General features: G+C 42.6%; 1 protein-coding gene across 1 annotated transcript in view; it reads left to right on the top strand.

Annotated features, from left to right (window-relative positions):
- Positions 1-1701: 1701 nt before the first annotated feature.
- The window catches only part of EFNB2 (ephrin-B2), a 37703-nt gene continuing 22074 nt past the window's right edge, over positions 1702-17330 (top strand). The window contains exons 1-2 of the mRNA XM_015421844.1: positions 1702-1769; positions 6761-7044. Coding sequence (XP_015277330.1) covers positions 1702-1769; positions 6761-7044 — 352 coding nt within the window. The remainder of the gene's footprint in view (positions 1770-6760; positions 7045-17330) is intronic.

Below are 17330 nucleotides of genomic sequence, written 5' to 3'. Positions count from 1 at the left end.
AGTAGCTTGACAGATCCTCAAACTCAGGCTTTCTCTTCTCCCCTTGTGCGTTGCCTTAATTCTTCCCCAAGTCAGAGACAAACTATAATGTGCCATTGCATGTGAACTGGCAAGATGGCTTGAGCTTACTCTGCAGACCAAGATTCTAAACTGAGAACAAACGAGTACTAAGGGCAAGGCAGAATTGCCAGTTTGGATTTAACAGCAAGCAATGGTTTTCTACAAGCCTGCAAATCATTATCTTGAAAAAAGACTGAAGGAGGGATAGGGCAAATTTGACAGTATCCTAGGTTTGTTCACATAGCGGCAAATGATGGTTTGACATTATACTCTGAACCAAAACTTTACAAATCTTGGCCCTGTTCACACGAGAGGTTTTGGGCTGGGAGAGGGACGGATCGGGGCCGCAGCAAACAGGCGTGATCCCACAGCAACATCTGGGAATTGTGCTGCGCTCATTCCCAGCCCGTTCCCAATCCGCCCCTCCCGGCCAAACCCCGCAGCAAAAAAGAACCACCTTCCTAGGTGGTTCTTTCCGAAAGGCCGCATCGGTTCCGAAAGCACCGCACCGCATCGAGCATGCGCAGTTCGGCAGCCTCCCCCTCCCAATCGTCTCTTCCTTCCCGGCATCTGATCTTGCTGGGGAGCAACGACGCCGCGGCTCGTGATCGTGGGATCCCGCCGCGGCGTCTCTTTTTTGATGCGGCTTTTAAAAGCCGCACTTTGGCCAGTGTTTTCCCTGCCGTGTGGCAGGGACCCTTGATGCCCAAATCTTTTCCCTTTAAGCTTCAGCCTTGTAGATCATAGAATCATAGAGTTGGAAGGGACCTCCAGGGTCATCTAGTTCATTACTTAATTCAGAAGGCACCAAAGAAAGGGACCTTCCCAAAAGTGGATGTGATACTTCAAATCTCCAGCTTGGGTAAACATAGCCATTAGTACCAATTGCTGCCTCCCATCTTCAGTTTGCACATACCTGAAGCAGGCATTCATACCAGTCTTGAAAGAAACAGTATCTCAGCAATATGGCACACAGTCAAATATCCTGGGGAAAATGATAAGCTTTATAATCACATTATGAGTCCTTTGTTGATTTAATTAGTGTACCTACATTCTTTTCTCAAGAGATGTTGTATAGCATAAGACTGGGGATGTAAGATTCAAAATCATACTGGGAAAGTCTGGGGCGGGGAGAGAGAGCAATTAACCAATGATTTAATCACTTAAAAGGGAAATTCCTAAACTACATTTGCCTGCAAATCACTTCTTGCAACCTAGGAAATTATCTCCGAAAACCATGCAAATAGATGTGTGTAGTTACTGTATGGTACGCTTTTGCAAAGTATTTGCAGCCTCAGCATTTCAGAGAAAGGATTATTCTTGGCTCAGATACATTAAGATCTTCCCAAATACCTTGCTTTTCTGTAGTCAGAGGTGGTAAGGCTTCAGACTTTTGGCTTATTGTGCCCTTTTGGCCTTTTTCTATGAGAGAGGTTCTGGATAGGATTCCCAAGTACTTACTGCGATCCGGCGGGGGACACATGCTCCCCGGCCGGAACATTCCTCCCTGTAACGCACCATGCCATCGCCAGGAAGTGAGGCTGGGTGACCATCTGGCAATGGGGCTGAAAACTTGATGGTACCATCGGGTTTCCAGCCCCATTGCCAGAGCGTCGCCCAGCGTCACTTCCTGGTGACGGCATGGTGCGGCGCGTCTGTTTGCTCGGGAATGTTCCTGGGACAACGTATGTGTCCCCTGCCGAATCACGGTAAGTACTTGGTAAGCCTGGTTCTGGAGCTTAGACCTGCCTGAGCAGTGTGGTGTCATGTTGAGAATGTCAGACTAGGTTTTGGGAGAATCCCCGCTCTGCCATGGAAGCTTACTGGGTGACCTTGGCCCAGACACACAGTCTTAGGCCCGCCTACCTCACAGGGTTCTTACGAGGATAAGGTGGAAGAGAGGAGAATGATCTAAGCCACTTTGGGTCCTTATCAGGAGTGAAAGGTGGCATATAAATGAAGCAGAGTAATAGATTTGTCCCTTCTGCCCTTTAGTCTTAATCCAAGGGTGTTTTTTTGTTTGTTTGCTTGTTTTGGGAAGGAAGGACAAGGACAAAAGGTTGGTAGTTGCTCCCTCTCCCCCCCAATCTGTGAGGCAAATTTACTGGTGTAAACACAAGACAGAACCTAAAAAGACTGTAAACAATCTTGACTTTTATGTCCAATATTCTCCTTTGTGACTATGGATGTAAATAAAACCAAAAGACAAACTATTGTCTAGTGCAGCAACCAAAACCTCACGCTTTGTTTAACTCAGTGGTTTGTTGTTGTTTTTTTGACATGGGACAATCTAGAGTAGACACCTTAATGGGGAGGGAGTTATAAATACTTAAGGGAGACTTTTCCTGGTTCTTGTGCTGGCCTGAGTTTGAAGAGTTTCTGCAGGTCCTTCACCACTGATACCAGTTCACAAAAGTGGAATTGTATGTCGTCCTAATCTCACTCAAGGTGGTAGCCTGTTAAAGAGGAAGTACACAACAGAAACAAACAAGAAAGAAACAGAGAGAGGAAAAGGGCAGAGGAAAATCAGTGTAGTCAGTAAGTGTTTAACTGATCCAACTCCTGTATCTCGCTTCTTTCCCACCCCACACTCATTCCAGGCAATCCAGGGGAAAAACCCCCACACTTTCTTTCCCCTCTGTAACAAAAAAGGCTAGATTTTAAAATTTTATTGTATTTATTTATTTTATTTATTTCTTCACATTTATAGCCTTCCCTTCCCAGAAGTGGGCTCAGGGCGGGTAACAACATTTCATTTATACAAATGTATTCGTACAATAAAACTTGAAATTTAAAACACCATCATAAATATCAAAATATTAAAATGTTGAAATGGTGGTCACAGCTGATAGCATAGAAAGTTTTGGTTGTGGGAGGTTCCTGGCCATAGCCAGTGGTTGTTACATAGATGAAAGAATAACAGGGTGACAAACATCTCAGGGAGTCCATGTATGAACGTCCGCTGCCTCAGCCAAAGGCCTGGAGGAACAGCTCTGTCTCGCAGGCCTTGCGGAATTGAAGTAGATTCTGCAGGGCCCTGATCTCAATGGGGAGCATGTTCCACCAGGCAGGGGCCAGGGCAGAAAAGGCCCTGGCCGAGGCAAGACAGATGTCTTTCAGCCCAGGAACTACCAGGAGGTGATGATCTATCAAGCGTAGTGCTCTTCAGGGCGATCCCTCAGGTATGTTGGTCCCAGGCTGCGTAAGGCTTTAAAGGTTATTACCAACACCTTGAAATGGATCCAGAACTCTACTGGTAACCAGTACAATTGGCGGAGTACCTGCCAAATGTGAGCCCGCATAGGCATCGCCGTTAGCAGGCGCGCTGATACATTTTGCACCAGCTGTAATTTCCGGGTCAGCCTCAAGGGTAAGCCTGCGTAGAGCAAATTACAGTAGTCAAGCCTGGAAGTGACCATTGCATGGGTCACTGTAGCCAAGTCTTGGGGGGAGAGAGAGGGTTTCAGCAACCTAATCTGCCGAAAATGGAAAAAGGCAGATCGGGTGGCTGCAGTCATCTGGGCCTCCACAGAAAGAGAGGCATCCAGCGTCACTCCCAGGCTCCTCACCTTCTGGGCTGGTTCCAAAGGTGCCCCTTCCAGCGTGGGGAGCCCGATACCCATATCCCCTCCCTTCTGACTCAGGTACAGGACCTCTGTCTTTGATGGATTTAACTTCACCTGGCTCTGCCGCAACCATCCAGCCACAGCCTCCAAAGCCTCCGCCAGATTATCAGACAGAGAACAGATGGCCTTCCAATAACAGATAGAGCTGGGTGTCATCTGCATATTGATGGCAACCCAGCCCATGCCTCTAGACCAACTGGGTGGGGGGCGCATATAGATGTTAAATAGCATTGGCGAGAGGATCTCTCCCTGCGGCACTCCACATTCCAGTGGGTATCACGGGGAGGTTGAAGCTGAGAATTAAAGTCTAAGATGAGGATTGAGCAGTGGGGATATGACATATTTGTGGGGAAGATTGCCTCCAAATTCTGCTGTACCCCCTGGAAGATGTAGGTCTTGTTGGTTCATGATTTCTAAATGCAGCTTTTCAGTCAGGGATTATCAACCTTTTTAGGACAGATCTCATGTTCGGATTGTTTTTGGATTAAGCTGTCACTACTGAAGATTTGAGGTTGTCATAAACATTTTTAGGCATGCTGAGACCTATCACAGGCTGATCTTTAGGACTTCATTCAACCTACCCACCAGATCCTTCCCCCTAGGTACAGGCTGGGGGGTAGTTGGTGAGGACATCTTTAATCAAATATAGGATGAGGGCCTAGAGCTCTGTTGCAAAGCTTTTTTGTTTGCTTCAGCTCACCACAGATCTAAATGAGCTTGGGCTTCTCTGTCTGTCTCTGACACAGAGAATGAGGATGTTTGAATTTTAAAGCTAGCTGTTGGATAGGGCTGTTCATTAGGAAACCATTGGTTCAGTCTACAGAGACATTTTCTATTAAAGAAGATCTTTGAAGCAGTATGGCTGGTGAGAAAGATTTAGAATGAGGAAAGGGAGGCTTTCAGCTATAGGTATTAGGTGGGGTATTGTATTAGTGGTTCTAAAGACTAGCTTCCAGGCATTAATTGGAACACATGCATGTTTTTTGGGGGGGGATGGTGATTAGCTGAAAATACAGCGGCCTTTGTTACTTACAAGTGCACAAGTCTTCGTTCTGCGGTTGAATCGATACTACAAGCAATTATTGTCATTTTAAAACATTTATTTTGTTAAAGGCACGGCATTAAAATAAGGTCAGGTGCTTGACTGATGAGTGGCCAGCTCCTAAGTAATCAGAAATATTTCAGTGGTCTCTTTGATACCAGACAGTAACAAAATGAGTATATGCTTAATGGCAGTCTGGGCTTTCTAGGGTCAATAGAAGGCTTTAGTTTGCAGTGACTTGCAGCTGAACAAATGGGGTTTGTTTTTGAAATTAAAAAGTAGGGGATGGATGTGATGTAGTGACTAGAGATGTTGCAGTTTTTTTTGCACTAATGTCAGTGGAATATCGCTGGGCAAACTGGGGTGATATGGAAATTCTCGTAAGTTCCTTCCCAGGAATTAACATCATGGGGAGGTGCCGCCTTGACTGTCCCGCCAATTAAAGGTACTTGTTTGGTTGGTACACAAGAGGGCCTTTTCCATGGCAGCCCCACAAACATAGAACAGCCTTCCCAAGGAGGTGCCCCGGGCCGCCTCACGGTTAATCTCCACGAGGCCATTAAAGACAGTTTTATTTAGGACTGCATTTGACTGATATAGCTTTTATTATTGGGCAGTTTTTAAACTGTGACTTTATGGGTTTTTAATAGTTGTTTTTGTTGTGTTTTTTATCACGTTTTACTAGTATTGCAAGGTGCCTTGATTTCTGCAAGGGACAAAGACACCTAATAAATGTTATTAATTAATTAATTAATGCTGTTTGGTTGGCCCAACACATTCTGAACCACCCAGTTTATGTTGCTGCTGGTTTTCCCACATATGGAATGTTGGTTCTGATTTCAATATTAGATTATGATGACATTGCCATGTATTTTTCTCTCTCTCTAGACTATAGCCAGTTGCACATTTCTCTGAGTTAGATTTTCTTCCTTGGCAAAGCTATGAAGATTCTTCTCTCGTGTGTGTCTGTGCAACCTAGGAAATCTTTTCTGATACCCACCAGAGATCTCCCTTTTCATTCAGCCATGGGTAGGCCAAGTGTTTTACCAGACACCAAGGAAAAGTTCTACATGTTCTGGTTAACATAGAATTACCCTTGTGTTAAATAAGACAACATTTCTCTCTTGTGCCTGCCTTTTTAAAAGAGGAATAGAGAACAAGTTGAAGGTTTACCACAGGTTTAGTGAGCAGAATTAGACATTGTGCGCAAAAGGAGATTGGATGGATAGCCAGTGCTTGGAAGCTGTAGCCGCTGTTGGTTCCTAGCCAGTCCTTATGGTAGGTACAGAAAGGAAATACCAATAGCTAGAGCCTCTTGGTAGTTGGAGTTGCATTCAAACAGGCAGCTGTTCTACAGCAGTGCCCGTGACATGCCCATATACCCTATCTCATGCATGGCTACATAAATGGGAGGATCTTTTAAAAAGCCCTTCCTAAAACGGGTTCTTATATCACGTATGAGCATCTGCACTTTTAAAATGAAAACAAAAAGGTGGCACAGGCAATGCTATCCTTCAGTGAAAATCCCCCACTTCAAATAACATTTGTCTATTTGCCCATTCACTCCTTTTTTAAATTTTAAAATGGCTCTGTGTGAAAATAGTCAAGAACTGCGTATTATTGATACGTTAATGCCACCCTTCTTCCAGAAAGCTCAGAGCCTTGTACATGATTCTCCTCATGACAGATCTGTTTGTTATATTAGGCCAGAAGGAAGCAACTGGTCTGAGGTCACCCAGCGAGCTTCTTGATAAGAGCAGGGATTTGACTCAGATATCCTTGTTCCTAGTCCAGTGTTCTAACCCGTACACCACACTGATCCCAAGATCAGTACTAAGATTCCCTGACGGACAGCTGCTGTGATACCACAGGGAAAAGCCTTCCTGTTGGGAGGAAGAAAGAGTTTTTGCATGCTCATGGTTTGTTTTGGTTACTGCATTTGTTCATTTCTCCCCATCCTACCCTTTAAGCAACATATTTCTGATTTTTAAAAATCAAATATCTTATTGTTGTTTTCTCCTTATTCTTTTAGATTCCTTCCTGGACAAGGACTGGTACTGTATCCAAAGATAGGAGACAAACTGGATATTATATGCCCAAAGGTGGACTCTAAAACTGTTGGCCAGTATGAATATTATAAGGTCTACATGGTTGAGAAAGACCAAGCAGATAGCTGCATTGTTAAAAAGGACAACACACCTCTACTTAACTGTGCCAAGCCTGATCAAGATGTTAAGTTTACTATCAAGTTTCAAGAATTCAGCCCTAACCTCTGGGGCCTGGAATTTCAGAAAAACAAAGATTATTACATCATATGTAAGTGAACAATGGCGTTAGTTTCCTCTCTTTCACTCTGCTTGCCATTTCTTAATTTATTCATTGTATTCAATCAAGTAAGAAGCTTAAGGGATTTGTATTGTTCTCTTTTTAAAGTATTTTCATGGCTGCTTATTATTAACCACCTCCCTACTGCTTTAGATCCTGTCTTTTTTTGTCATTGTTTGTTCTTTCTGGGTTTTAATAGAACTGATGAGGGCTGAGCAATTATGATAGTGATGCTGGTGATGCAATTTATGGAAAGCATAAAGTATCCTAATCTGTTTCCAGACAGTGTTTGGAAGGAGGGGGAAAGCCTGTTAAATGATAAGAATTGGCATCAGTGTATTCCATAAATCGAGTCAAATAAGATGACAGTTAACTTGTCTAACATACTGGTCTCAAGTGTGTGGCCCCCAACAAACACACATTCATGTATTTCTGTAGCATTATGCTGTTGCCCTTCTAAGATCTACCAATCAGGGCTGATTAAATAATAATTGTTTATATTACAGTTACTTTACATATATAAAGTCATTTTTATATCAGAGGTAAGCAAATACAACAAATGGGTGCAAATAGCTTGAAGTCAGATTTTAATAATTAAAATAACTTGATAACATTAATTCACCAGTTATTTTTCCATTTATTTATTAATGTGCTTACATACTGCTTTTCTGTTCATGAAAGAGAGGTTATAATTTTCACCTGCTGGGGTTTAAAGAACAAGACCATTCCTCAGTAAAGAGCTGAGTGGTAAAGCGCTCGGTAAACAGCTGAGTGTGTTTTGTTCATAAAACTGCAGAGATAGGGAGCCCAGGACTTACTTGGTAGTGAGTCCGCTGATTTCATTAATAGTTGCACTCCTATTTATGCATGGATTGCAGGAAAATGTGCATGGGTTGTAGCAGTGTTGCTTTGCTCACCTTTTATGGTGCCTTGTTCACAACAGACGTGATGGAAGTTAGAGCAAAGATCTGTGAAATTTTCAGCTTCCGTGCTGCGTAATGGCAGCGAAGCCTTGGCAACATTTAAAATAACTTCGGAAGTCAGAAAATGTAATATGACTATTTTTAAAAAATAGGACCAAAACTAAACAGCTCTTTCAAACTTACATTGATTCTGATTATTTCTGGTAAATTCATTTGTAAATAAATTAAGTACTGCTTGAGCCATTGCAGCATAACTAAAACATGCAGTCAGAAAGTTGATGAAATAAAATGTGGAATATGAAAAAATGCCACTTGTAGATTTGTAAATTTTATTTATTTTTATTTTATTTTATTCAATTTATACCCTGCCCTCCCCGCGAGCGGGCTCAGGGTGGCTTACAGTAGTGGCACCATTTGCCGGTAAAACCATATAAAACAGTACTAAACAGATGATGTTCAAAGTATTTCCTTTTGGTTTGGTGTCAGAGCTGAAGGGTTTACTTCTCTGGTCTGTGACTTTCTGAGGGAAATTTACCACTGAATTTTGTTTTTATTTGAGTGAAAACTGCCATGATGAAACTAGAGACTGTTGCCAGTAGGCCCTGATGGAAAAGTATATCATAAAAATGTCTGTGCTCAAATAGCAGGTTCTGAGGATGAAATATTTCAGTTATCTAATGCCATGGGGATTAATTCTCTACAGTAGACCAACTGTGACATAAATGGCACCGTTTTAATTATGACTTGAGAGTTATGGACACAAATGGAACTTCATGGTAGACTGTCAGCTTTATCGTATCTGTGTCAGTAATCCCTCTGAGTAAATCCATAAGTAGGACTCATTTTCTTCATTTTTGTATAATTATTTCATTATGGCAATGAGGTATAATAGACATTACATTTCCGGGAGGATTATGCATTCTTTAGGGGTTATAGAATTCACTATCCCTTCAGCTTGGTGCCTTGGAAATGCCACTAGACCTATTATAATACTTCAGGAAAAAGGCCGCTTACAGTTGGGATGCTTTGACAGAAGGCCAGGCCTGATAGTCTGGTGGTGCCTACAGGTGCAGTGAGGTCTGATTTCAGATTGCCTGGGAGTCTATAATCCCCAGGTGAAACCAGTGAAGCCTCTGCTTTCTTTAAACAAACTAACTAAAAAGACATTAGTATGCCAAGTCAAGCAGCCTCCTTCTCATATTCCCCATCTTCAGTTGCCCAAGTGTCTGTGTAACTGTATTACTCACTCTGATATATTATATAAAATATAATTGATGATAATGATATCGTTGTGTTTATGAATCATAGTACTTGCCACAAAGGAACATACAATGTGGGGCGCAGCTGGCATCACTGTCCTGTCCCAAAAGTAGGGCCTGCAAGTATAGCAAATAGCTGTTATTGATGGAAGGCAATGTCTGCTTTTAGACAGCCAAACAAATCATGATTTGGTACATCAGAGAATAAGCCTCTGGAGGTTTTGCTCTCATGTTGTTCCTCTTTCCTTTGTGCATGGCTTATAAATTGAAGTCTTCAATCTTGTAGCAAACCACAGGTTTGCTGAAGGTTCCCAACTGGACAGAGTTGGTAAACCATGGTTTAACCATGGCTTTAGATGTCACAAGAAGAAGAAGAAGATATTGGAATTATGCCCCACCCTTCACTCGGAGTCTCAGAGCAGCTTACAATCTCCTTCCCTTCCCCTCCCCACAGCAGACACCTTGTGAGGTTGGTATGGCTGAGAGAGCTCTGAGAGAACAGGTCTGAGAGAACTGTGACTGACCCAAGGTCACCCAGCTGGCTGCATGTGGAGGAGTGGAGAATCAAACCCGGTTCCCCATATTAGAGTCCGCAGCTCTTAACCATTACATCAAACTGACACTCAACAGCAAACTGTGGTTTGTAACCGACCAGGAAGTTTATGAAGCGTGCATGAGTCCAAAGATTCTGAGGGTTGTTAAAGCACCAAACACATCATGGGCTGGTGATTCAAAACCAACCAGTATGAATCTGTCATTGGTAGGTGTGGCTGTGTGGTAGAACATCTTTGCATGCAGAGATTCAATCCCTGGCATCCCCATTTTAAAGTGCCAGGTAGCAAAGGTTGTTAAAGAGTTCTGGAGAGCTGCTGTCATTCAGAGCGTATTGGCACTGTTTTATACATACGTATAAAAGGTAAAGGTTCCCTTGCTCGAAAGCCAGTCGAATCCAACTCTAAGGTTGCGGTGCTCATCTCCGTTTCAAAGCCTAAGAGCCAGCGCTGTCCGAAGACGTTTCCGTGGTCATGTGGCCGGCATGACTAAACACCAAGGCACACGGAACGCTGTTACCTTCCCACTGAAGTGGTACCTATTTATCTACTTGCAATTTCTTGCTTTCGAACTGCTAGGTTGGCAGGAGCTGGAACTAGAGACGGGAGCTCACTCCATCATGCGGCACTGGGGTCTCGAACTGCTGAACTACCGACCTTCCTCAGCCTGCAGTTCAGCGTCTTAACCACTTGAGCCACCGCAGCTCCTTGTATACCAGAATAATAATCAGGAGCACAACCAAAAAAAAAAGAAAAAAAACCAGTTGTTTGGTTATCCACATGAAGCCAGTAATTTATTTTGGCATCTTTTGCTGCAACGTTCTGATGCAGATTACTTTACAGCCTGCAGTTGCAGACACAGAACATAAAAACAGGGTACAGTGATTGTGTTTCTGGGGAAACCGTGGTTAGTGCTTTCCCATGTTTTTCCCCTGGAGCAGGATGATATAGCCATCAGGAAGACAGAGGGAAGGGTGATGAATCATGGGGTGTGGGCCACTAAAAGAAACAAGGAACCAGATGCCTTTTACCATCCCCTGCAAATCAGCTGAGTGGGATCTAGTACTTGGACGATTCGAATGTTTGCAAAACTGTTCTTTCTCCTTTGTCCCTTCGCCAAGCTCCTGCTGCAGTTTGGCAGCTCTGTTTAGCTAACTGTCCATTTCCCAGTTTTAAAAGCAGTTAAGCTTATTTCTGCACCGCTCTGGGCTAAAGCTCTGGAGGCAAAACTAGGCGGATCATAACCAGAAACAGAGTGCAGTGAAGGGGCGTCAGCAAAAAACGAGGCCGTTTCTAAAATCGATCCAGAACTAGGTATGGTTTAGGATATGTTGGCAAATGAATGATTGCTTTCATGGAAGCTCTTTCTCTTAGTATGTTTGTTGTTCCCCCATGAAGGAGGAGTGGGAAGCAGGAAACACAGGAGAACTTGTCTCCACTGATCAGGACCCAAGACAGGGAAGCAGAAGCAATTTCTTCCCGACTTCCCAATTTTTTTTTAACCAATTAAAGTTCTTAGAGCTGCGAGAGTTTTTACTCGCAGCTCAGGTATCCTTATGTGATGGTAGGATTTTGCAGTTGTTCCCTTTTTGTTGAAATTAATGGACCATTTCCGGTTTTTGAAGCTCAGACCCTGACTTTCTGGCAAACGAAAGAACAGACAAATCTTGTTGAGATTAATTTAATCTAAAATATGTACTTAAATTACCCAGCGTGTCATGCATAAGTCGAGAGGCTAAATGGATGCCACTTGGTATAAAAATTACAGAGAGACTAAAGAAGATAATCAAGAAAAATGTTCAAAGATGAAGTTAGAGACATTTTTCTAAATGATTAATTCAGTGTCAGGCGTTTGTATTCGGCATAGCATGGCAGGGATTATGACTGTCTAACCCAGATCTGTGGGGAAATCTTGCTGATATTTTGTGGTTCAACAGAAGCCTGAGGGGGAATTCACAAGGTTACTTAATACAAATTACATACTCTTTACCACTCATTTATTCACACAGTCAGGAGTGAAATTGCTAAATGAATTGACTTCCATTCTTCCGATGAGTAATTGAAGTGATGGTCTTAGTGTGGTGGGTGTGAGCACATTTGCAGGATAGATATTATAGAATAATATATATATATATATATGAATTTGTGATAGTGCAAAGTCCATTGTAAATACAAATGTAATCAATAGTCTGCCAGTTCAGATTCCTAAATGAGCCATAGTTTAAAACCACAAATCTGCCATCCAGATTCCAGGAGACTCTAGGCTCTTTGTGTCTTTTGTGTTGATTTTGCTGTCCTTTGCTATATTGGTAGGGTTGCCAGGTCCCTCCTGGCATCCGGTGGGGGATGGGGGGACTTACTTGGAGAAGGGCCCAGGCCTCATCACTGGCATTGCATAGGAAGTGACATCACACCAGCGATGTCCAGGTGGTGCTCTGGTATTTGGGCAAAAAACTCTATGGTAAAACCAGCTTCTACCATAGAGTCTTTGCCCAAATTTCAGAGCATCTCCTGGACGTCGCTGGTGAATGAAGTAACTTCTCTTTCTCCAGGTAAGTCCCCCAGCTGGCCAGTTGATCAGCAGCTGGGGGACAGGGGCTGGTGGTGGGGAATCCCCGCCTCCTCCAGGGGATCTGGCAGCCCTATATATCAATCCAGTTGTGGTTTAAGTCTTCCCCTTCAGAAGGGTCCATTGTAGGCTGAGAGGGGTTATTTTATGTTGGTTTTACTCAGGCTGCTGCCAAAGTGCTCCATTCATATTTACTTGGTAAGGAAACACCACATGGTGCTGCCAGCTGCCATTTCACAACTGAGACTGAGTTGGGTATTCAGTACTATGAGCAGAAGACACTCGGATGCATTTTCCATTAAACTTCTCACTTGCGGGCAGTTGGTGTTTGTGCTAGGTAAGCATGCAAATAATAAACTGTATGGCTGAGGTGTGTGTCTGGGGTGGGGGTGGTAGAGAGATGTCTTACTTGACCCCATTGTACCAGTAATAAATGTAACCGTCTGAAACAGAAGATTTGAATATTTGCTGAGCACTCATATGATTTCAGGCCAGCAGAGTAGATTTCTCTCTGCATAGACTTGATGCAACCACATTAGTGGTTCATGCACGTCTACTGCTGGAGCTCATCAATAGTTCAAAAGATGTATCTTCTACATGCATTAGGAGGAACTAAATTGTCCACTGGCCCCACCGGCAAATGTCTTCAAGGAGCCCTATGTAGGTTTGGAGAGCCAGTTTAGTGTAGTGGCTAAGTGTGCGGACTCTAATCTGGGAGAACCAGGTTTGATTCCCCACTACTCCACTTGCACCTGCTGGATGACCTTGGGCAAGCCATAGTTCTGGCACAGCTGTTCTTGAAAAAGAGCAGTTTCTGTCAGAGTTCTCTCAGCCCCACCTACCTCACAGGGTGTCTGTTGTGGGGAGGGAAAGGAGTTTGTAAGCCACTCAGACTATTTTGGGTAGTGAAGGGCGGGGTATAAATCCAATCTCTTCTTCTAGGTACAAATGAGTAGCATTCTTGTGGTCAGCATCCCTGCTAACAGGTACACTTGTATTTCTGAAAGTCTCCCAAAATATGTGCATCTGTATGTGCAGATGTTTGGGGATGGAGAGGGAGGTGCGATTCTGCTTCTCTTTATGCACAACAGAGCAAAGTGCCTGTGGGATATCGCTCACGGTTGTGGTCATGTCGCACCTGGTGAATAGGATTGACACAAAAGCTGGTAACGAGTATTTTGTGGAAGCCCTCCCATAATCACAGTGGGCATAATACCATTGGCGATCTCTGTAAGGACGTGTAAGATGGTTTACAGAAGTCAGCATAGTCATGCTGATGAAACAATCATGTCAGCCTCCATTGCACTCGTAAGCCCAGTTCAAGATGCTAGTTATCGCCATCCTAAGCAGTGTTGCACCCTTCTAAGTCTATTGACTTTATGGGCTAGAACTCTGCTTAGGATGGTACGATTTAACATGTAAAGTCTTAAACCATCTGGTTATCTCCGGCAATGCTTCCTGCCACATCAATGTCCTTTAATGTTAAGGTCAGCCAGCAAGGTCCTGCTTCAGATTTCAATTTGTTTGAAGCCAGATTGGCCTCCACAAGATGCAGGGTCTTTTCAGTCACTGTCATGGATCTTTGGAATGTCCATTCCTTTGGCTTGTTTATTGAGAATGTTCAAGACCTACCTTTGGCACTGCCCTTATGAAAGCTCTTTGCTATCCATTGGTCTGTCTGCAACTGTCTTCAGGATTGATCTGGGATGGTATTTAGATACAGCAGATACCCATAACTGACTTGCACAGATGTGTTTAATTCTGGGTTGGATCCAGTATTGATCAATAGCTGTCCCTTTTACAGCCCCCATCCAACATGGCTTTTGTCCATGGAGGTCCTATGATCCCTAACATAGCCTTTTTGTTGATCAGAGTGGGTCCTTCCCTTTTTCACCATGGGAATACTGGTTGGATCTAACCCATTTTCTGGCATGTAGAACTAGTACACCATCACTAAGTGCAAGCGTAACAATCACATATCTTTGGGCAAAATTAGCATAAATGACCTCTTTGGAACATCGCATCAGAAGCCCAAAAACATTCACAAGCTACTTCATTGTAACATCTGGAGCCACTGTCTGCTTATTCTTAAGATAATCATTGGCTTTGATGCAAGCAAAATGGGATGTATAGTTTCCCTTAACTTTCTGCCAACTTTTTTTTTAGTGACCTACTTATGTAATTGGCCTCTGGATGAAGTTAAACAACAGAAGAAAATATTATAAACTACACAGAATGTGCAGCAAAATATATATTCTCTTGGAAAGAATAAATCTATGGCTGTTGATCTAAGAACAGATCCCAGGAAGTAACTTCCAGTGGTCTCAGGGGAACTTGTTTCTTGACCAGGCAATGTGTAATCAAATCAAGCTGAATATGGGTAAATTTGTATCTTCTGTAAAAGTCAGCTTTTTAGAGGTTGGCAGATGGAAGTTTTTACCCTGCATAAAAATTGTTTGACCACTAGAAATTGGTCATAAACTGCAGTGGTTGACGGTTCCTTTCCTGAAGATTCAAGCGTGGATGTTTTCTAACATTACTTTATCCAGTAGAAAATTCTGTTTTGCAAAACCAGATTTTCCATAGTTTTCTGTGGTTTGAGACTAACAATAACTATTACTTCTATTCATGTGCCCTGTGCATGAGCATCTCAAGAAACCACACACCTCTATCTCTGGGTTGAGAAATACCTGGAGATTTTGGGGGGTGAAACCTGAGGATGGTGTGGTTTGGGGAGGGCTGGGACTTCAGTGGGGTATAACGCCATAGAATTCACCTTCCAAAGCCACCACTTTCTCCAGGTGACCTGATCTTCAGCCGCCACCTGAAGGCTGGCAACCCTATAACAGTCCAGTTTCATCTAGGTGGGCTTCCGTCAGGAATAGACATCAAATACACATCCAAAGCAAAACATTTGATCAATCTCTTTGATTTCTCCGAGGAGCTAGATTCAAGCCCAGTAGCACCTTAGAGTAGGGTTACCAGATGTCCTCCTTTTAGTGGACATGTCCTCTTTTTGTGTGTGTCCATCCTCTTTTGGGGTTGGAAGGTTATTAATATTTTTAGTTACTAGCAGTTATCACAGTTTAAATACTAGGGGTATTTAAAAAGTGAGATTTGTCATAGTGATCACTTGTTTGAAGTAGTCATCAGGAAATATGTCCTCTTTTCTGCTTTTCAAATTTTGGTAACCCTGTCTTAGAGACCAACAAAACTTTCAGGGTATAATGTTTCGAGAGTCAGAGCTCCTTTTGTTAGCTGAGGAGAGCTCCGATTCCTCAAATATTATACCCCAAAAGTCTTGTCGGTGTCTAAGCTACTAGTGGACTTGAATCTATCTCTGCTTCTGCAGACTGATATGGCTGTCTTCTGAAATGCTCTTTGGTTTCTGTGTGCATGTTCAGAGTGTGTTGAGGGGGAATATGCAGTTATTGAAAGAAGTGTGCTGTGTACCCCACGGGAAGCTGTGCGCACAAAATGTTTTGATAGAAATTATTCTTTTTGAACTGTGTCTGAGATGAAAAGATTCAGCAGTTTTTCTTCCAGTGAGAAGTCTCGTGCTTTGTCCCATTCCACAGATAAAAATAGTCCCCACTTCTGAAACAATTATTTTTTGTTTTTGTGACATTAGCAAAGGACAGCCACTCTTCTGATTTGCCTGCCTTACAGAAATAAAACTAATTCTGTCAGTAAAAATATTGATGTGCATATTTATAAAATGACAGATGTGCCACCCCCAGCCTATCAAGAGACTTGGTTTTCTTTCGATATGTGAGCCTTTTTACCAACCTTATTTGGTTTATCATACTGATATTATTTTAAAGTTACTTTTTTAAAAAGCATACATTTATGGCTGTAACTTGCAGTTCTTCAAGTAGGCAAAGCCCTGTCTGAAAAGCTACCTTGATAGGGACTGTATGCAAAATACATGCTTTGGCCGCTGCCGTTGCCTCCTCCTCCTCCTGCTGCACAAAAACTAAATGAAATTATCCTCATCTCTTTGTTTACTGCAATATGACATATGGAGGTCAGTCTTGGAGGGCTTTTTAAAGGGACTCCTGGTTAATTCAACTCATGTCGAATTACATATGAATCATACAAATAAAATTACCGGAGAGGGGGAGGAAAAAAATCAAGGACTGTAAAGCTTTGGGTTCCTTTTGGAGTGTATGGTTTGTGGTGGTGTTAATGGAGCTTGTGTGGCTCTTGTTCTATTCTGCGCAGGGTGTGTGAGCTTGCTTGCTAACATGGGTATTGTAGATTGTCTTTGTTCATCTACCATGCCATTGCCTAGGCGGTGCCGGCAGTTTATCTCATTTATAATGAGATGGAAAGGTACTACAGCAGGAAATCTGTAAGTACCACTTCTTTATTCCCAAGTGCAGCAAATGAAAGAACAAGATGGCTCTGATAGTTAATAGGATGGGAGCTAGTGAGCGAAAAGGAATCCTCCGTCCCCAGATGTGTACTAAATCTGAAAGAAGACTGGGAAATTAGGAATGATTGCTTGGGGGGGGGATTATTTAGGAATTTGCTCAGATTGAAATTGTTTAATATTTTATAATACCTAGTTGAATGTTTCCGGCTATTTCTTACTTATCCCCTCCCCCCCCCCAAAAATTGGCATAGTGAGTGATTTAACAATACCAGGGATAGAATACTGGCAACAAAGGAGAAAGCAATTTCTCTGCTTAAGGAGCTTTTATATATTCATTATGCAGATTAGCATTAAATGAACTAAAATGCCTTAAACATAATAAATAACTTAAGCCACTGTGTTACAAAAGGCTTACACATAGAGGTTTTAATTTTATGTATATAAAGCATCTTTGTGACTTAAGTAGGACTACTCCCTTGTGTAAAGTTAACTACTGGTGTCAAACTCTGCAAAATGAGTACCCTAAGGCCCTTTTCCCTTTGCTACGGGATTTGAAGAACTCTCATTAAAAAAAAGGGAGTCATTTGCATCCTGCTG

This window comes from Gekko japonicus, unplaced genomic scaffold, assembly GCF_001447785.1.
Source record: "Gekko japonicus isolate JY-2015 unplaced genomic scaffold, Gekko_japonicus_V1.1 scaffold813, whole genome shotgun sequence".
NCBI lineage: Eukaryota > Metazoa > Chordata > Lepidosauria > Squamata > Gekkonidae > Gekko > Gekko japonicus.
The sequence above is the reverse complement of the archived record's forward strand: the minus strand, read 5'-3'. Positions and strand labels throughout refer to the sequence as shown.